This window comes from Macaca fascicularis, chromosome 16 (assembly GCF_037993035.2).
Source record: "Macaca fascicularis isolate 582-1 chromosome 16, T2T-MFA8v1.1".
NCBI classification, from domain to species: domain Eukaryota; kingdom Metazoa; phylum Chordata; class Mammalia; order Primates; family Cercopithecidae; genus Macaca; species Macaca fascicularis.
The window spans coordinates 67,925,068-67,945,863 of NC_088390.1; the positions used below are offsets into that span (position 1 = coordinate 67,925,068).

Below are 20,796 nucleotides of genomic sequence, written 5' to 3' on the forward strand. Positions count from 1 at the left end.
GGCCAATAAATGAAAATTTTACTTAAAAAAAAATTGTAGTGAAACCATAGCTCAATTTGGAGAATCGCGCTATTATTATCTGATCCATGTTTACAGAATGCTCTGTTGAATTTGTTTTGCCAGATTTTGTTAAGCAGTTTTCCATCTGCATTCGTGAGAAATACTGGTCTGTAATTTTTTGTGTGTGATGTGTTTAATTTGGATACCAGGGTAATATCACCCTCATAGAATAAGTTAGGAAATGTTCTCTTCTCATCTATATTTTGAAAGACTTTATGAAGGATCCGTGTTAATTCTTCTTTAAGTATTTGGTAGATTCACCAGTGAAGCTTCCTGCTGGTCTTCAGCTTTTCTTTGTGGAAGGTTTTTTGATTACTACCTCAATCTCTTTACTTGATGTAGGTCTGTCTATTCAGATTTTCTGTTTTTTCTAAAGTCAGTTTCAGTAGTTTATATCTTTATGGTAATGTGTCTGTTTCATCCAGGTTATCTAATTATTAGCATATATTCTTTATATATACAATCCTTTTTATTCATATTATAATCCTTGTTATGTCTCTAAGAACAATAGTAGGCCGGGCGCGGTGGCTCAAGCCTGTAATCCCAGCACTTTGGGAGGCCGAGACGGGCGGATGACGAGGTCAGGAGATCGAGACCATCCTGGCTAACACGGTGAAACCCCGACTCTACTAAAAAAATACAAAAAACTAGCCGGGCGAGGTGGCGGGTGCCTGTAGTCGCAGCTACGCGGGAGGCTGAGGCAGGAGAATGACGTAAACCCGGGAGGCGGAGCTTGCAGTGAGCTGAGATCCGGCCACTGCACTCCAGCCCGGGCAACAGAGCCAGACTCCGTCTCAAAAAAAAAAAAAAAAAAAAAAAAAGAACAATAGTAATGTTCCCTCTTTCATTCCTAATTTTAATAATTTGGTCTTCTGTATTTGTGCAGTGCAGTGGCTCACGCTTGTCATCCTAGCACTTTGGGAGGCTGTGGTGGGAGGATTGCTTCAGCCTAGGTTGAAGGCCAGCCGGGGCAACATACTGAGACCTCATCTCTACAAAAAAATTTAAAAATTAGCGAGTGTGGTGGCACACGCCTGTAGTTACAGCTACTCAGGTGGCTAAGGCAGGAGGATCACTTGAGGCCGGGAGGTCGGGGCTGCAGTGAGCCATGATTGTGCCACTGCACTCCAGCCTGGGAAACAGAGTGAAACCCTGTCTTGAAAAATGCAAAATAAAAAAACAAAATGTTTGTGGCCAGATGCAGTGGTGCGTACCTATAATCCCAGTACTTTGATAGGCCAAGGAAGGAGGATTGCTTGAGACCAGGAGTTTGAGACCAGCCTGGGCAACATAGTGAGACCCTATCTCTAAAATTTTTTTTACAATTAGCCGAGTGTGGAGGTGCGCACCTGTGGTCTCAGCTACATCTTAATTTTATAACATTGTAGTTCAGATTAATACCAACTTTGTTTCAATAGTATATAAAAACTTTGCTTCTCTAAGGCTCCACTCTCACCCCTTCTTTTATCCTGTTATTGTCACACATTACATCTTTATATTCTTTATATTCATCAGCTAGATTTATAATTATTGCATTGTGTAAGTGTCTTTTTCTTAGTGTTTTTCTTTATTTTGGGACACAGTCTCGCTCTGTGGCCCAGGCTGGAGTGCAGTGGCACAGTCTTGACCCGCTGCAACCTCTGCCTCCCAGATTCAAGCAATGCTAGTGCCTCAGTCTCTTGAGTAGCTGGGACTGCAGGCACACACCACCATGCCTGGCTAATTTTTGTATTTTTAGTAGAGACAGGGTTTCACCATGTTCCCCAGGCTGGTCTCAAACTCGACCTCAAGTGATCCTCCAGCCTCAGCCTCCCAAAGTGCTGGGATTACAGGCTGAGCCACTGCACCTGGCCAGTGCTTTTTATTTCTTTGTGCAGATTCACATTAGTACTTCTTATAGGGCAGGTCTTTTAGCATCAAAGTCTGCCAGTTTTTATTTATCTAGAATATCTTAATTTCTCTTTTATTTCAAAGGTAGTTTTGCCGGGTATAGAATTATTGGTTGACAGTTTCTTCAGCACTTTGAATATGCCATTTCATTGCCTTTTGGCCTTCACTATTGTGTGTGGTTGTTTTGTTTTGTTTTCAGACAGGGTCTTCCTCTGTTACCCAGGCTGGAGTGCAGTGGTGCAGCCACTCACCGCTTCCACCTCCCAGCTTCCACCTCCCAGGCTCAAGCAATCCTGTCACCTCAGCCTCCTGGGTAGCTGGGACTACAGGCATGCGCCACCACGGCCAGCTTTTTAAAAATTTTTTGTAGAGACAGGATTTTACTACATTGCCCGTGCTGTATCCAACTCCTGACTCCAAGCAATTCTTGAGCCTTCAGCCTCCCAAAGTACTGGGATTACAGGTGTGAGCAACCATGCCCAGCACTTCCATTGTTTTTGAAGAGAAATCATCTATTAATCTTACTGAGGATCCCTTGTATATGACGAGTTGCTTTTCTCTTGCTGCTTTCAAGATATTCTGTCTTTGGCTTCTGTCAGTTTGATTATAGTATGTTAAGATGTGGATCCCTGAGTTCTTCCTACTTGTACTTTCTTGAGCTTCCTGAATATGCAGATTGTTTTTCATCACGTTTGGGAAGTTTGGGGCCATTATTTCTTCAAATGTTCTTTCTCCTTTTTTCTGTTCTTCTTCTCCTTCTGGGACTCTCATTATGTATATGTTTGTTAGCTTGATGCTGTGTTCCACAAACAGGTCTCTGAGATTCCATTCACTTTCATTCATTTTTGTTTCTGTTCCTCAGAGTAAATAATCTAAATTGACCTTCAAGTTCCCAATTCTTTCTTCTGCCTGATGTAACGTGCCATTGAGAACCTCTGGTAATTTTTCCATCTCAGTTACCATACTTTTCAACTCTAGAATTTCTATTTGGCTTCTTTTTATGGTTTCTATCTCTTTATTGATATTCTCTATTTGATGAGACATTGCTTTCATACTTGCTTTAGTTCTCTAGTCTACAGAACTGAATGGTTTATCTCTTTGAACATATTTTAAATAGCTGAATTAAATCTTTCTCTAGGGAAGGCGTAGTGGCTTGTGCCTATAATCCCAGCACTTTGGGAGGCTGAGGTTGAGGCCAGGAGTGCAAGACCAGCCTGGGCAACTTAGAAAGTCCCCACTTCTACAAAAAAAAAAATTTTTTTTGTCTAGTAAGTCTAACATCTGGTCTTTCTCAGGAACAATTTCTGCTTATTTCTCGCCCCCACCACATGTATGGACCATACTTTGTTTTCTTGCATCTTTCATAAATTTTTGTTGAAAATTGAGTATTTTAAATAATATAATGTAGCAATTCTGAAAATCAGATCCATGCTCCCAGGGTTTGGTGTTACTGCTGCTTGTGTTAGTAGTTGCTATTTATTTAGTGACTTTTCTGAACTTCTTCGGTAAAGTCTTGCGTTATATATCATGTGTGGCCACTGAAGTCTCTCCTTGGTTAGCTTACCGATCAGCTAATAATTAAATGGAGATTTACTTAAATTCTTGAAACTGATAAATGTAGTTTTTGCCAAGGGGCTCTGTGTACATGTTGGGGCATACCTTCAGCACTCAGCCAGACAGTTTACAGCCATGCCTTAGCTTTCACTTCTTGCTTGTGCAGAACCTCAAGATCAGCCAGGGGTGAGAGTTTGTGAACTTAGTAGTAGGTCACAAGTAGTAGAAGGAACTTAGTAGGTCTTTCCTGACCATGCTGACAGCCCGCCCTATGCATGTGCACGACATTCCAAATTGCCAGGAATACGTCTTATGGACTTCTAGTTTCCCAAGGATATATCAGACTGGTTCAAAATTCCCGTGGACATCTCTCCTCAGCTCTTCCTATTAAGCTTTTTGATTAGGCTTTTTTCCCCCAAACTGTTATTCGTTGCCTAATATAGTTGCCATGTTAAAACACTGTAATTGTTTTCCAAAAACACCCTCTATGGAGAGGCTTTAGCACTAGACATCTTTTATTCTGGTCAAATAAAGACAAATCTTTCAAATGAGGTCTTCCAGGGAACCACCAGACAGATGACATCATGACAGTTAACTGAGAATAAGGCTTTGAAGCAGCTCCAGTTCCATTCTGCTCCCTCTGGTTGGGGATGTGGGCTGTTTTTCAAGGCGACTACTGAGCTAGAGAGTGAGGAATGGTCTAAGGCAAGTTAACACAAATCTCACTTTTCTTACAGACATTTTTCTTGCATAAATGCTCCTGGGGTCACTGCAAGACTTTGGTTAAATTTCTAGAGTTCTGAAAAAGTTTATTCTGGTCAAGTTTATTTTTGTACAATTTTTTTGGTAGTGGTTGTTTTTATGAAAGGACGAATTTTCGGATGTCTTTATTCCACCATTTTCACTGATGTCACTTACAGCATGGTTTTAAATCTCTAAAGGCTCACCAGGCACATGCCTGTATTCCCAGACGCTCGGGAGGCAAAGGAAGAAGGATCCTTTGAGTCCAGGAATTCTGGGCTGTAGCGTGCTATGCCGATTGAGTGTCCTCACTAAGTTCAGCATCAGTATGGTGACCTCCCGGGAACAGGAGACCACCGGGTTGCCTAAAAAGGGGTGTACCAGCCCCGTTCGGGAATGGAGCAGGTCGGAACTCCCATGCTGATCACTAGTGGGATCGTGCCTGTGAATAGCCACTGCTCTCCAGCCTGGCCAACACAGTGACTGAGAATGTGTCCCTTAAAAAAAAAGTCTAATTGACCATAGACTAATTAACTATTTAATCATGGGAAATGATTAGGGGAAAGACATAAAAAGAGAAACTGTAATCCTCTGTATTTTGCTCTATCACCCAGGCTGGAGTGCAGTGGCTTGATCTCGGCTCACTGCAACCTCCGCCTCCTGGGTTCAAGCAATTCTCCTGCCTCAGCCTCCTGAACAGCTGGAACTTTAGGCAAGCGTGGCGGTGAACTGCTAATGAGAAATTGTAATTCTCATAGAGGCCCTCCCAGAGGAGTAGAAGAAGGTTGAAAGGCATTTCTGTATTTAGTCTTCTCAACATTAAGGCTGGCTTTGGGAGGCCAAGGCAGGCAGATCACTTGAGCTCAGGAGTTCAAGACCAGCCTGGCCAACATGATGAAACTCCCATCTCTACTAAAAACACAAAAATTAGCCAGGCGTGGTGGTGCGTGCCTATAGTCCAGCTACATGGGAGACTGAGGAAGGAGGATTACCTGAGCTTGGGAAGCAGAGGTTGCAGTGAGCAAAGATCATGCCACTGCACTCCAGCCTGGTCAATGCAGCGAGACCCTGTTGGGGTGGGGAGGGAAGGGGAGGGGAGGGAAGGGGAGGGGAAGGGAGGGGAGGGGAGAGGAGAAAGGAAGGGAATAAAATAGAAAGAAGGAAGGGGTAGGGAAGGAAAGAAGGAAAAAGAAAAAGAATGAACAAAAATAAAAATTAAAAAAAAAAAGTAAGGTTAAATTAAACCCTTTTTCTTCATACAGATTAAACACGAGTTCAAATTACAGCTTTACTGTTTAATAGCTTAGTGGCCTAGGACAAGGTATATAACCTCTCTGTGCCCCAGTTTCCTCATTTAAAAATAGGGCAATAATAAAAAAATAAAAAAATAAAATAGGGCAATAATATCTACCACATAAGGTTATTGTGAGGATTAAAGGTGAAATTCTAATCACAAATACGTTGCAAACCAGTAGATACTCACTATGATAATTATTATTTGTATAATTTCTGCAGAAGTACAATGATGATTCTTTGGTTAACCTAAAAGCAGATTTTCTTTTACTTCTTCATGTTTCTTTTCTTTTTCTTGTTCGCTTTAAAGGATTAAAAAGAAAATGGATTCCAACATTTTGGAATAAAAATTTGCATCAAAACCAATTTATTCATTTTATTGACATATAAACAAAATGCCGTTTGTTTATTCAATAAACATTTGTTAAATGCCTAATACATTTCAGACATCATGCCAGGCACAGGGAAGACAGGGCATGGTGGCGGGCACCTGTAATCCCAGCTACTCGGGAGGCTGAGGCAGGAGAATTGCTTGAACCCGGGAGGCGGAGACTGCAGTGAGCCGAGATTGTGCCACTGCACTCTAACCTGGGTGACACAGTGAGACTCCGTCTCAAAAAGAAAAAAAAAATGTGATCTCTACCCTCAAGGAGCTCCTAGTCCAGGAGACTGACAGGTGGACAGGTGATTACATGCAGTGTAAGAAAGGCTGTGATGTCATACAAGAAGAAAGTGAGAGTATGGTTTTGACCAGTTCCTCCTCTTAGATTTATTCCTTTTTCTTTGGCTATAAAGCAAAGTAATTGGTCCTATTTTTTTTTAACTGTGCAAATTAAATCATAAATTTTAAAAGCTTTATAAAGATAAAAGACAAGCAGCTAGCTGCAGTGGCTCACGCCTGTAATCCTAACAGTTTGGGAGGCTGAGGCAGGTAGATCACCTGAGGTCAGGAGTTCAGAACCAGCCTGGCCAACATGGTGAAACCCTGTCTCTATTAAATATACAAAAATTAACTGGGCGTGATGGTGGGTGCCTGTAATCCCAGCTACTTGGAAGGCTGAGGCAGGACAGGAGAATCAGTTGAACCTGGCAGGTGGAGGTTGCAGTGAGCCGAGATTGAGCCGTTGCACTCCAGCCTGGGCAACAAGAGTGAGACTCCATCTCAAACCAAAAAATACAAAAAACAAAAAACACAACTTGAATTGTGATGAGCAACTTGAATTATGGAGGACGCTAGAAATAGTGTTTGCTACACAGTCAGCACTTCCTACCAACATAGTCACTTGTAGGGTTTTTGACCTGAAAAGTTCTGTGGCGTATTTTTTCTTTGCTATCCACTTTTTTTCCCTGGTAGTTCTTCCCCTTGTTCTCTCCTCTACTTTATCTTCTAGAGACCTGGGTAATTCCCAGAGGAATAGTGCTTTACAGAGTCTAATGGTGATTGATTAGGTAAAAACAGAAAACATTTTTTTCTTTTTTACCTACAAGTTCTGTACCAAAAAATGAATATAAATTTTAGTTGCAGTTTCATATACTGAAAATTCAGGTTAATTCCATTCCATTTTTCAGAATTCTCAATCGCAATCCTCTGACAACTGTTGAAGATCCGTATCTCTTTAAATTGCCAGCATTAAAATATCTGTAAGTACTATAGTACTCTCACGAGTCATGAGATGATTTATGCTTTTTAAATTTTTCATCAAACTTAAGTATTTTGTATTTAGGCTAAAATTTCATAATTTAAATTTTAACTGGGTTATTGACAAAGAAAAAAATTAAAGAGGATGTATAATGGTCAAGACAGCCAGCAGAGGAAGAGAACAGTGTTGAAGAACCTATATAGATTTGGAACATGTAGACACATGGAAGAATATTATTTAACTAAGAAAGCAAAGGGGCAAAGGTATTCATTATTGTAAAAATGAAGAAAAGAGTAAATAAGATGGTAAATGCAATATGAAAATGAGAAGATAATGGTTAAAAAAAAAGGTGTAAGTTCTGCTCTTGAATATCATGAATTTGATGATGCAAATCAACTTAAATTTCTCTAATAAGAGCTCCCCGGAATTCTACAGCAAATAAACTCTTGAGCTGGCTTGTTTTATAGAGAAGCCAAAATTGAAGTAATCACATGTCCTTGAAATATCTTTTTAAGTACAGAATTTTTTATTGGGGTTCATATCATGAATGTTTCGACTTTCTTCTTCAGAGACATGGGAAAAACGCAAGTTCCACTTACAACACTTAAGAACATTCTCACGATGACTGTTGAACTGGAAAAACTGTAAGTTATTCTCTTCTTAGATTTATTTTCACTTAGTTGGTTCTTTAGATTTGTTTTATTATTTTCTTATATCAGGTTTATTGAGGTGTAATTTTCATATACTAACATTCACCCTTTTTAAGGGTACAGTTTGATGAGTTTTGACAAATGTATAGTTACATAACCACCACCACATTCCCAATATAAAGCATTTCTGACACCTCAAAAAGGCCCTCCATGTCCCTTTGTAGTCAATCCCCTCCTCCCAGCATCAGCCCCTATTAACTACTAATCTGATTTCTGTTCCTATACTTTTGCCTTTTCCAGAATGTCTTATAAATGAAATCATACAGCATGTTGCCTCTTGTGTTTGGCTTCTTTCACTTCACTTTTTTTTTTTTTTTTGAGACATAAAGTCTCACTCTGTCACCCAGGCTGCATGACCTAGGCTCACTGCAACCTCCGCCTCCCAGGTTCAAGTGATTCTCCTGCCTCAGCCTCCCGAGTAGCTGGGATTACAGGCGCATGCCACCACGCCCGGCTAATTTTTGTATTTTTTGTAGAGACGAGATTTCACCATGTTGGCCAGGCTGGTTTCGAACTCCTGACCTCAAGTGATCCGCCCACCTCGGCCTCCCAAAGTGGTAGGATTACAGATGTGATCCACTCGCCTGGCCTCGCTCAGCATAATTTGTTTTGAGATTCTGCTACCATCCACGTTGTTGCACCCATCACTACAGCTGGCCCTCTGTATCTGCAGGTTCCTCATTCATGGATTCAACTAACCATGAATGGAGAATATTTGGAAAAAATAAAATGCATAAAACAACAATAAAAACAGTAGAAGTTAAAATACAGTATAATTATTTACATATCCTTTACCCTGTATTAGGTATTTAAAGTATACCTGAGGCTATATACAAACATTATGTCATTTCATATAAAAGACTTCAGCATCTATGGACTTTGGTATCTGCAGGGGGTCCTGGAGCCAATCCCCTGCAGACACCGAGGGACAGCTAGCTGTTCACTTCTTTTTATTGCTGAGTAGTGTTCCAGTTGTGTGGAAACCCCATCTCTACTAAAAATACACAAATTAGCCAGGTGTGGTGGCCCACGCCTGTAATCCCAGCTACTCTGGAGGCTGAGGCACGAGAAGTGCTTGAACCTGGGAGGTGGAGGTTGCAATGAGCCGAGATTGCACCACTGCACTCCAGCCTGGGCGACAGAGTGGGACTCTGTCTCAAAAAATAAAAAATAAAAATGTTTTTTGAAGAGCAGAAGTTTTTAATTTTGATCAGCTTTAAGTTACCAATTTTTTCTTAAATGGCTTGTGATTTTTTGTTTCTTACCTAAGAAATCTTTTAAGAAACTGTTGTCTAATCCAATGTTGAAAAGATTTCTCCTATGTCTTCTCCCAGAAATTGTATCCATTTAGGTCTATGATCCATTTTGAGTTAATTTGCATACATGATGTGAGGTATCTTCTTTTTTGCAATTTTATTTTTGTTTTTATTTTTTTTCTGTAGAAACGAGGTCTCATTGTTGCCCAGGCTGGTCTCGAACTCCTGGTATCAAGTGAACTTCCTGCCTCACCCTCCCAGAGAGCTGAGATTACAGGCATGGGGCACCGTGCCTGGCCTTCTTTGCAGGATATGTGTGTGTGTGTATATATATATGTATGCCTGCAGGGCCCTATTGTGAGTTTGTTACACATTTTACTGCAACTTAAATAGTGCCACCACCCCACCATATAGCAAGCTAAATAGAAACTCTTTTGTGCTAAGGCTGGTTGAGGGCAGTATGCAAGATTAGCATGGAAAGGGCCCTTCATTTAGCACTGCTCCATTCATTTTTGTCAGGTCACTTTCTTATCTTCTCCAGGCTGTCAGATCTGTTTTACTGCTCTAGCCGCACTTCCCTCAGCCTCTTGCAGCATCTTCCCTGTCAGCTAGATCCCTTCCTCTCTGGATGAAGTCCTCTTCATTGACCAGCTTTCTCACTTGGTTCTCTAAGACAGTGAGGATCTGTCTGCTTTTTTCTTGACCATTAGTGGATAGGAAAAAAGCTCTCATTCTCTGTAACCATTTGTCACTGAGGCCATAAAGACATTGAACTAACTGCCTTATGGGAGTTCATTATTGGAAGTCTTCAGGAGTTTACACATTGATATACAAAGTAAGTAGGCCAGCGCATTTGAGTCTTGGCTCATGTGTAATGATCTTTAATGCATATTGAAAAATTATTCTCAAGTAAGGATAACATATACCTCAGGTCATTTACAGTCTCAAAGGTTTGTCAATATACTTAAAACATTCCTGGGAACAGTTCTAGATTGAAGGAGACTAAAGAATCATGCACTAAGTGCAATGTCTGATGTTTGACTGGATTCTGAATTTGTTTAAGCCATGTTATGACTGGGACATTGTGAAAATGTGTATATGGGCTACATAGTAGACAATGATAATATTAAGTTCCATTGGGTGATAATAGTATTCTGGTTATGTAGGAGAATGCCTTGGTTCTTAGGGGCTGCACACTGAAGTATTTAATGGTGAAGGGTCATTATGTCTGGAACTGACTCTCAAATGGCTTGTCCAGAAAATGTATAGAGATACACACATGGAAAACAAATGTGGCAAAGTATTAGCAACTGTTGATTCTAGATGAAAGTTATACAGGTGTTCATTATACCATTCAAAAAGGCTTCCCAGCCATCCTAAGGCTTAAAGGAAAAAAACAAAATGTTTAAAATAAAAAGTTGGGGGCAGGAAAATAACACAAAACCTTTGGGCTCGTGCCTATAATCCCAGCACTTTGGGAGGCCAAGGAGAGAGGGTTGCTTGAGCTCAGGAGTTCCAGACCAGGCTGGACTACATGGTGAAACCCCATCTCTACAAAATATACAAAAATGAGCCAGGCGTGGTGGCACACACCTGTAGTTCTAGCTACTCAGGAGGCTGAGGTGGGAGGATCACTTGAGCACAGGAGGCAGGGGCTGCAGTGAGCCGAGATTGCACCGCTGCACTCAGCCTGTGTAACAGAGCGAGACCCGGCCTCAAAACAAACAAAAGAAACACCTTTGTGTCAGAGTTAAGGTTGCTGTATAATAAAATGCTGGGGTACGGTTCTGGGTCCATTCCACATGAAGATCAAAGGCTTCCACTGGACCCAAAGGAATAATACCAGTCCCTTGTGATTATTCCTCTGTAGGTTTGAAAGATGTGTCAGGCCAACTTATTGGATGCATTTTTAATCTAAAACTCTATATACATTTTACCCCCAACTCATAGACTTCATGTATCCATGAAACACTCTTCTGTCTCCACAGTCTTAATGTGGCCCTAATAAAGCCATCCTTTTGGAGGACTCAGAAAAGGCCCCCCACAACCTCTGCAACATAATAATTATAGTAGTTAACTGCTATTGAGCACTCACTGTGTGCCAGGCATTTTTCAGGTATTGATTCATTTAATCCTCAAAACTCATTAGAGGTAGGTACTATTATAATGACAAGGTCGAGGAACAGAGATTAAGCAATTTGCCCAAATTCACATTATTAGCGGAGCTGGGATTTAAGCCTAGTCTGGCTGTGAAATCTGTATTCTTAATGACCATGCTATACTCCCTGAGATTAACCTTTTACTTCAGTTACAGGGATTGTCTTTATCTCTCTGAAACTGCCCCCAATAAGCCATAGCAATAAATTAATCAATTGTCTTGGTTATCTCTTCTTCCCAAATTTACATTTTGAAGAAAATTCAAACATGCCAGAAAGATGAAAGAATAGTACAGAATCCAATTGAAGATCAGGCACTGCATGTCATGTCTTCGTTTCCTTTCATCTAAAACATTCCTCTACTTTCTTTGATCTTTCATGACATTGGCATTTTTTAAGAGTCAAAGATCGTTGTCCTGTAAATTGTCCCACTATCTGGATTTGTCGGTTTCCTCATGATGAGATTCAAGTTCAGCATTTTTGGGAAAAATACTGCATATGTATCCTTCCTGCCTCGTAACCGCAGGTGGCCTGTAATACTAAGTTTGATCACTTGATTAAGGTGATCTTCCAGATCTCTCCATTGTAATTATTTTGCTGGCTGCAGTGGCTCACACTTGTAATCCTAGCACTGCGGAAGGCCAAGGTGGGAGGATTGCTTGAGTCCAGGAGTTCTACACCAGCCTGAGCAACATGGTGAAACCCTGTCACTACTAAAACTACAAAAAAAAAAAAAAAAAAAAAAATTAGCTGTGCATGGTGGTGCAAGCCTATACTCCCAGCTACTGAGGGGGCTGAATTTGGAGGATGACTTGAGCCCAAGTCAAGGGGGATTGAGGTTTCAATGAGTTATAATTTTGCCACTGTATTTTAGCCTGGGCAAAAGAGTGAGACCTTGTCTCATTAAAAAAAAAAAATAATACTCATTTCCCCCTTGGTAATAAATAATCTGTGGGTTGGTACTTTGAGTTCAGTGAAGATCCTGTTCTCAAATGTCTTTTCACCCAAATGTGCATCAAGGATAATCCTTGTCTGAAAGAATTTTTATTAGATTGGTGGTTGCAAAGTGACACTTTGTAAAATTCTGTCATTCCTTCTACATATACTAGCTGGCATTATTTCATTGAAGAACTCCCCCTTTTTCTTTTTGAATATCACCCTTCATGGATTCTTCTTTATATTAACGATGTTGTAACTTTCTAATGTTGTTATTCTTTTGAATGGTCAGATTGTCCAGATTTGGCCAGTGCTATCTCTGTTATTTTTTAACCCCACAATCCAGGTTAAACTAAGCTATTTTTAATGCCCAGAGTAATTTCTAGTATTTCCCACTCCCAACAGGAATTGAGAAAGGGCCTCCAGAAGTTGGGGACTTACTCAGACTCTTCTTAGAAGTCTACCTTCTTCCTGTGTACTTTCAGCCCAAAGTGAGACTTTTGAGTTGGGAAGAGATACTTCTGAATTAAACTGCTGATCAGTGTCACCCAATTCTAATCCCAACCACCTTTATTCTAGGCATACTATACTCACTGCCATGGTTACTGTTCGGCTGGGCACCTTTGCCCTCCTTCCTATTGGCCTTCTGGTTCCTACCCAACTGTCCAGTCCATAGGCTTCAGTAACACCTTTTTGCCCACCCCTGTGGTAGTGTTGGCCTGCCTCCTCTACCTACTCAAGTAACTGCTTTACCACTAATTTTTTGTTCTCTGTTTTCATCTATAGGATCTTACCTAGCCATATGGCCTGCTGCCTCTGCCAATTTAAAAACAGCATTGAGGCTGTCAAGACAGTCAAGCTGCATTGCAACAGTGCATGTCTGACAAACACCATACGTTGTTGTGAGTCCAAATTGCCTGGTGATCAATTGTTACATTATTTTAAGTATTTGTTTTTAAACTTTTTATGTTTAATGATGATAAAATTTTATGATATTATTGCTTTTTTATTTACTCATTCAGAGTTAAACTCCCTCAATTTCTGAACTATTCCCTTGCTGAGAGTCAGGTTCTCAGTTATTATTACAAAATTTAATAACAGAACTGTTCCATATGCACAAAGGACCAAAACAAAGGAATGGGAAGACTAGGGAGTAACAGTAACATCCACACACTGTGTACTGTGCTGTCTGCTTGGTGCTTTGCCCCCAGTGATAATTTCTTCATACAGTGCAATGTAGTTTGTAAGCTGGTTTTATATCCATGAGGTCTCGAGTACTCTCGGCCTTGTAGGACAGATGTAGATCCGGTTTTGGTTTTTTGTTTTTACAATTTCATAAGAGTACAAGTGATGCTGTTTTATTTGAAGCCTGAGAGTTTCTGGTTCCATAACCAGAAATTGCTGCCTAGCTCTTCTAATGGAATGGAGGGCTTTTCCATGCTTAGACCATCCAACGCTGAACTTGCTCTGAATCTCAAACCTTTCCATTCACAGAACAAATGCGCAAGTGCTTTCAGGAGTGTTTCTGTAGATTAGGTTTATTAGCACCAACTTCATGACTTCTAAAATGTGACTGCTTTCATGTCCAGATAGCTTGAATATAGGTATCTACCAGTGATGTGAGGTGGATGATTAATAACGCTTGGCTACATAAAGTCAGTGTTGCTTATTTTTCAAAACTTTTTTTTTTTTAAACAATTATATTATTCCCTTCTCCTGAAGAGATGGGCAGAAAAGCATTGGTAATCTCCTTTTACAGCTGAGGAAAAACAAGATCAGAGGTGCTGAGTGCTGTAGCCTAGTGCCAGGTCTTCTGTCCCCAATTCTGGGTTCTCCCCCCAATTCTGGGTTCTCCTCAAGCCCGTTTCTCCTTTCTCACAATCGTCTTCCTCTGACCGTCACCACCCAAAATACTTTTAATTCTGGAAAAGAAAGCCAGCTGCACACGGGCACACTTGACCTTCATGCAGTCAGAAGCTTTGGATGGTTCCCCATCCAGAATATTAGAGATGAAATGAAATCAAGTAGGCATCTGATAACAGTTTCTTTTTCCCTTCTGCATTATAGGACCTCAAGTAATGTTTATCCAGAAACTGCTGTCATACCATAGATTCATTGTACATTCAACAACATAGGCATATAATCTGGCAAATTAAAAAAACTCTTAACCTACCCCCTGAATCCGTGTCCAAATTTAAGAACTAGGGTGGACACAGTGTTTTTTCCATGCCGCGTCTTCTGTGATGGGGCTGCGATATGTGGGAGCAGAGAATGGGGTGGGTGAGTGGAGCACGTGCCAGATGAGGATCTATCAGCAATGGGAGGGATCCTCCGCTTTAGCATCTCCACCCTGCTCCTCTCAGAGGACCGCCTTTCACTGCATTCAGCTGTGATGGTAGCAAGAACACAGGCACACTGAGCACGAGGAGAGAGGGAGCCTTGTACTCTCTCTGCATGTGAGGCAGGACAGCACAGGGTACGGAGCAGTCTGCAGAGAGGCCAACTCATCAGGGAAGCACTTGTCTTCCACCTTGGGCTTTGACTGAGCACAGGGCAACTGGCCCCTGGGGATCAACGGAATAATCCTAAGCAGACTTACTCTGTGTCACACTATGGAATGTTCCAAGTAGGTGGCCATGTTTTCAAAAGATGTCTTTTCTCCTTTTGTTGTTGCCATTTCATAGGTTTAGGATTGGGTGTGTGTTTCTCCTCTCTGAATGGCACTCGAATGTTTGCTGACTCCTACTCCGTGTGACTGGGGACATACAGCTGTGGACTGATGCATGCCGTCCCATCATCTTTCATGATCAAAACAGTCTCTTCTTTTTTCACAGCTGAAGAACTGTCTGTAGGGAATCCAGAAGGAGCGTTCATGAAGGTGTTACAAGCCCGGTGGAAGCACACGAGCACTGAGCTGACTATTGAGCCGGAGGTGCCCTCAGACAGGAGTGGCATCAACTTCTCCGGCTTTGGGAGTGAGCAGCTAGACACCAATGACGAGAATGAAGTTATCAGTGCACTAAGTTACATCTTGCCTTATTTCTCAGCGGTGAATCTAGATGTGAAATCAATGTTGTTACCGTTCATTAAACAGCTTTCTTCAAATGTGCAAGATGGAGATAGGCCCCTGGGTATTTTGAAAAACAATATAAAGAGCCCCTTTCTTCAACCTGCATCGGACAACTCAACTTACGAAATTTATGAAAATAAATTGAGAAAGCTGTACTTACTGGAAAATATGTTAGATGCAGAAATACAGGAAAAAATCAATGAAGTTAAAAGGGAAGAAAAAACTGCCATGCTTATGCAGTCCAGCCTTCTAGGTAACAAATTTAAACGCCAAATATTTGAAAAGAAATTAGAAACTGTCCAACCACAGGAAAACAGCCTGGCAAAGATTCAAAGTGTAGGCAACAACCTGCAGAGAGTGAACAGAGTCCTCACGGGCCCAAGGAGCATCCAGAAAAGGCACTTCAAAGAGGTGGGAAAGCAGAGCACCAGGAGGGAAGAGGGTGCGCAGGCATTTGTGGAGAGCGCTGCCCAAGAAAAAAGGCTCGGGAGCCCGGTCTCAAGGGAGCTGGAACAGCCTCACACAGAGCAGGGGCGTGAGAAGTTAGTGGGAAACACCGTCTACACCAAGCCTTCGTTCACCCAAGAGCTTAACGCAGCAGTGTCTTCTGTGCTGAATCCCTTCTCCATGGGCGAGCCTTCTGCCTCCACCCCTGCAAAAGCCCTACCTGAGGTCAGAGACAGATCGAAAGACTTAACCCACGCCATTTTCATTTTAGAAAACGCAAAGGCTAGAGTTAAGAATACGAAGGCTGCTAAACCAATCGTACATTCCCGAAAAAAATACCGCTATCATAAAACTCGCTCCCGCGTGGCCCACAGAACACTCAAGGCCAAAAAGAGTCAAAAGTTCAGAAAGAAAAGTTACCTCGATGGACTGATGCTCGCAAACAGGCCGCCATTCTCTGCAGCGAAGAGCCTCATAAATTCCCCTTCACACGGGGCTTTTTCATCATTAGGAGACCCAAGTCCTCAGGAAAATCCTTTTCTGGAAGGATTTGCTCCTTCAGAACGTTTTACAGAAAACACTAATGTAAAAGACACAACTGCAAGAAATGCCTTTGAAGAAAACATTTCTATGGAAAACACTACTATGCCGGAAGGCACCATCTCTGAAAACACAACCTACAATCCTCCTCCTGAGGCAGATTCCGCTGGGACTGCGTTCAACTTAGGGCCAGCTGTTAAACGAACTAATCAGACACAATGGGAATACAACAACATGGGCACTGACCTGTCCCCCGAGCCCGAAAGCTTCAATTACCCGTTGCTCTCGTCTCCAGGTGATCAGTTTGAATATCAGCTAACCGAGCAGCTACGTTCCCTCATCCCCAACAACAATGTGAGAAAACTCATTTCTCATGTTATCCGGACCCTGAAAATGGACTGCTCTGACACCCGTGTGCAAGTGACCTGTGCCAAGCTCATCTCCAGGACAGGCCTCCTGATGAAGCTTCTCAGTGAGCAGCAGGATGTAAAGGCATCCAAGGCAGAATGGGATACGGAACAGTGGAAAACTGAGAACTATATCAATGAGAGCACGGAAGCCCAGAATGAGCAGAAAGAGCAGAGGTTGAGTGAGGTGAGGACCACACAGAAACATGAGACCCAGATTTGCCATCATTTAGTGTATGCCAGTAAAGTGCCCACACAGGAGAACCTGGGACTCCCAGGCCATAGCTTGTCCTGGTCATGTAACTTCGGCCATGACGGTGATCTCCTACTTTGCTCATGTAGAGGGTGAAATAGATTAGTGCACAAGATGAATTGTAGGTGAGGTGGGGTGGCTCACGCCTGTAATCCCAGCACTTTGGGAGGCCAAGGTGGGTGGATCACTTGAGGTCAGGAGTTTGAGACCAGGTTGGCCAACACAGTGAAACCCTGTCTCCACAAAAATTAAAAAATTAGCTGGGGTGATGACAAGTGCCTGTAGTCCCAGCTACTCGGGAGGTTGAGGTGGGAGGATCACCTGAGCCCAGGGAGGTCGAGTCTAGTGAACTGTGTTCGCACCACTGTACTCCAGACTAGGTGACAGAGTGAGACTCTCAAAAAAATAAAAAAAGAAACTAAGCTACTCACCTGGAATACTGGGGTTTTGAATAGTTAGCTCTCATTCTGTTTTGTTTTGTTTTTTGTTTTTTAATTGTTTTCTTTTTTTTTTTTTAGCTCACAAAAGAAGTTCCAGGATATGGCTATAACAACAAACTCATCTTGGCATTATTTGTGACCGAAATACTCACGACTTTGATTATAATTTTCTGCCTCATTGAGGTGAGGACAACAATTAATTCAGGTTTTCAGAATGCAGTCTTGTCTTTGTGTGGATTCAGAGCCCACAAACTCAAAACCAAAGCCACTTTCCCACCTGCTGCTACTTGACATTCTCTTCAGTCAGTTAAGGCTGAGGTACGCTTTGTTCTTTTTTTTTTTTTTGAGACGGAGTCTCGCTCAGTTGCCCAGGCTGGAGTGCAGTGGCGCGATCTCGGCTCACTGCAAGCTCCGCCTCCCGGGTTCATGCCATTCTCCTGCCTCAGCCTCCCGAGTAGCTGGGACTACAGGTGCCCGCCACCTCGCCCGGCTAATTTTTTTTTGCATTTTTAGTAGAGACGGGGTTTCACCGTGTTAGCCCGGATGGTGTCGATCTCCTGACCTCGTGATCCGCCCGCCTCGGCCTCCCAAAGTGTTGGGATTACAGGCGTGATCCACCACGCCCGGCCTGCTTTGTTCTTTTACTGTAGTGTATATTCCAGGATTTTAAAGGATCCTCGCTTCCAGGAGATCTCTGTGAATTGAAACCAAGTTAATCCCACTAGACTATTTTAAGAAGTTCGTATGGCCTGGCGCGGTGGCTCAAGCCTGTAATCCCAGCACTTTGGGAGGCCGAGACGGGCGGATGAGGTCAGAAGATCGAGACCAGCCTGGCTAACAGGGTGAAACCCCGTCTCTATCAAAAAAATACAAAAAACTAGCCGGGCGAGGTGGTGGGCGCCTGTAGTCCCAGCTAGGCAGGAAGCTGAGGCAGGAGAATGGCGTAGACCCGGGAGGCGGAGCTTGCAGTGAGCTGAGATCGTGCCACTGCACTCCAGCCTGGGCGACAGAGCAAGACTCCGTCTCAAAAAAAAAAAAGAAGTTGGTATAATAGCAAAATTTCTCCCACCCAAAACGATGTCTCACCAAGTCACCCTTACTCTGCCACTAATTTATTTCCTTGTTGCTGAAATGATGAGAGACGTATAATCTCCATCCTCACGGAGTTGTCATCACCCTGGAGAGGAAGGAGACAGCCAAAAGAGAGAAGTATTGTCTTGTAGACTTATTAGGTTCACACAGTATCATCCTTTTCCAGTGTGTAACGTGTTGTCTAAATAGGTCCAGTTAAAGCACTACAGGGTAGCCATCTTTTAAAAAAATTGTTGGCCACATTTTTAAGTTCACAGGGGAGGGGGAATGTCTCATACTCGAGCCCTCCTGAGCCTAGGCCCTCTGTGAGATGTGTCACCATTTCTTGGAGACCATGTGAGACATTCCCCCTTGGATCAGAGATGCTCAACCTGCATCAACGTATCTAAAGCCTACATCTGGCTACTCTGGGGCGAGTCCTGTTCACAGTGCCCATTCCTGGAGCTTGCCTCTGTTTGCCTTTTGTTCGATTACGTGATGTATTACTTTTCCCAACAGGCCAGTGCTAGCATATTGGAAGTGATTTAATAAACTGGCAACCTTGACACTATGCTACCAATCCAACCTTACTTGCCTCATTTACCATTTCCATTATTGTGGCAGCCCTCCATTCCAGCCAGAGCAGCCCCTCACCATACCCCAGTGACACCATCCGCATTTCTGCTTTTGTGCGTTTGTCCATCTAAAATGCCCTTATTTCACTCTGCCTGTGGGAATCCTATGAATCTCTCAAAAGCCAACTCAGGTTCATTTTCTTGACACCTTCCCTGAATATTCCAGCCCTCCTGAGCCTAGTCCCTTTGTGAGATTTGTCACCATTTCTTGGACACCACATGAGAGACTTCAGAGGCTGAAGTGGGAGGATTGCTTGAGCCTGGGAGGTTGAGGATGCAGTGATCTGTGGTCATACCACTGCACTCTAGCCTGGGCAACAGCGAGACCCTGTCTCACAAACAGCTGCCACCAAAAACTATCTTGGGATTTGAATAGGATTACATTAAATTTGTAGATTAATTTGAGAATTGACAACTGTACGACATTCTAGGAACATGCTATCTCATGTCTTGTATTCATTTCTTGTTAATGTCTTTCAGAAGAGCTTTAGTGTTTCCATATACAGATCTTACACATCTTTTGTGTTTTTGTTCCTAAATACTTCAGACATTTGTATTGCCATTGTAAGTGGGATCTTTCTTCCATTTTCTAATTAGTTATTGGTGGTATATGGGAAAAGTGTTTGAGGTTTGTGTGCTGCTCTCTTGATTTTGTATTTAGCCACTGTACTGAATTCTCACTACTTCCAGTAAAATCTTAGTTCATTCTCTTAGGCTTCTTTGGCTAATATTTATCATTTAATATGCAAATAATTATGATAGTGTTGTCTCTTCCTTTCCAATGCTTCTACTCTCTCCTTCCTTTCCCCTTTCCTTTTTCTTTTCCTTTTTTTTTTCTTTTTTTCCTTCTCAGGACCTTGTTGTCACCCAGGGTGGAAAGCGGTGGTGGGATCCAGCTCACTGTAACCTCAAACTCCAGGACTTAAGGAATCCTTGTCCTCTGAGTGGCTGGGACTACAGTCAGGCAGCTAATTTAAAAAATGTGTCTGTAGAGACAAGGTCTTGCTGTGTTGCCCAGGCTAGTTTTCCTGCCACTTCAGAGAGAGAAAGGACTCAGGTTTCCTTTTTCTCCTACTTTTAAGAGTTTTTATTAGGAATTATCTGTTGAATGTTATCTAAAACAGTCAATAAAATGTATTAAGTGTCAGCTGAATGCAAGACCCTAAGTTAGATACAGTCAGCTGTCTTCATCAGCAGGTCCACAGTCTTCAGATTCAACTAGATGAGGCTGAATATTTGAAGAAGAAAAAAAACAAAAACAAATACAAATAGAAACTACAATATAACAACTGTCACCACTGTACAGTATCTATACATTTTATTAGTGATGACTTAAAGTACGTGGGGCAAGGCATGGTGGATCACACTTGTAATCCCAACACTTTGGGAGGCCAACCTGGGAAGCATAGTGAGACCTTGTCTTTATTAAAAATAAAAAATAAATAAAAAAAAAACCAGGTGTGGTGGTATGCATCTGTAGTCCCAGCTACTCAAGTGGCTGAGGTGTGCGGATCACTGGAGCCTAGGAGATTGAGGCTGCAGTGAGCTGCGGTTGTGACACTGCACTCCAGCCTGAGCAACAGAGGGCAATCCTGTTGCTAAGTAAATAAAGTATATGTGGGGATGTGTGTTGGTTACATGCAAATACTGCACCATTATAAGGGATTGAGCATGCACAGATTCTGGTATGGTGTGGC

The 20,796-nt window shown here is 42.2% G+C and overlaps 2 protein-coding genes across 14 annotated transcripts in view; both read left to right on the forward strand.

The window, feature by feature from the left end:
* The window catches only part of LOC102139567 (leucine-rich repeat-containing protein 37A), an 82,516-nt gene that overhangs the window by 52,588 nt on the left and 9,132 nt on the right, over nt 1-20,796 (forward strand). For 10 of the 13 annotated variants that reach the window (XR_012425987.1, XR_012425988.1, XM_074020032.1 and 7 more), the window contains 5 exons: nt 7,108-7,179; nt 7,748-7,822; nt 13,023-13,138; nt 15,071-16,887; nt 17,472-17,576. Coding sequence is in view for 10 of the 13 variants with exons in the window: in XM_074020032.1 (XP_073876133.1) it covers nt 7,108-7,179; nt 7,748-7,822; nt 13,023-13,138; nt 15,071-16,887; nt 17,472-17,576 (2,185 nt within the window). In the remaining 3 variants the exon portion in view is untranslated. Of the gene's footprint in view, nt 1-7,107; nt 7,180-7,747; nt 7,823-9,330; nt 9,502-13,022; nt 13,139-15,070; nt 16,888-17,471; nt 17,577-20,796 lie in introns of all 13 variants that reach the window. The other 3 variants (XR_010581924.2, XM_065531792.2, XM_074020026.1) reach the window with 1 other exon arrangement.
* The window catches only part of LOC135967731 (leucine-rich repeat-containing protein 37A3-like), a 99,058-nt gene continuing 86,017 nt past the window's right edge, over nt 7,756-20,796 (forward strand). Inside the window, exon 1 of the mRNA XM_074020038.1 lies at nt 7,756-7,822. Within this exon, the coding sequence (XP_073876139.1) occupies nt 7,800-7,822 (23 nt within the window). The 5' untranslated portion in view covers nt 7,756-7,799. The remainder of the gene's footprint in view (nt 7,823-20,796) is intronic.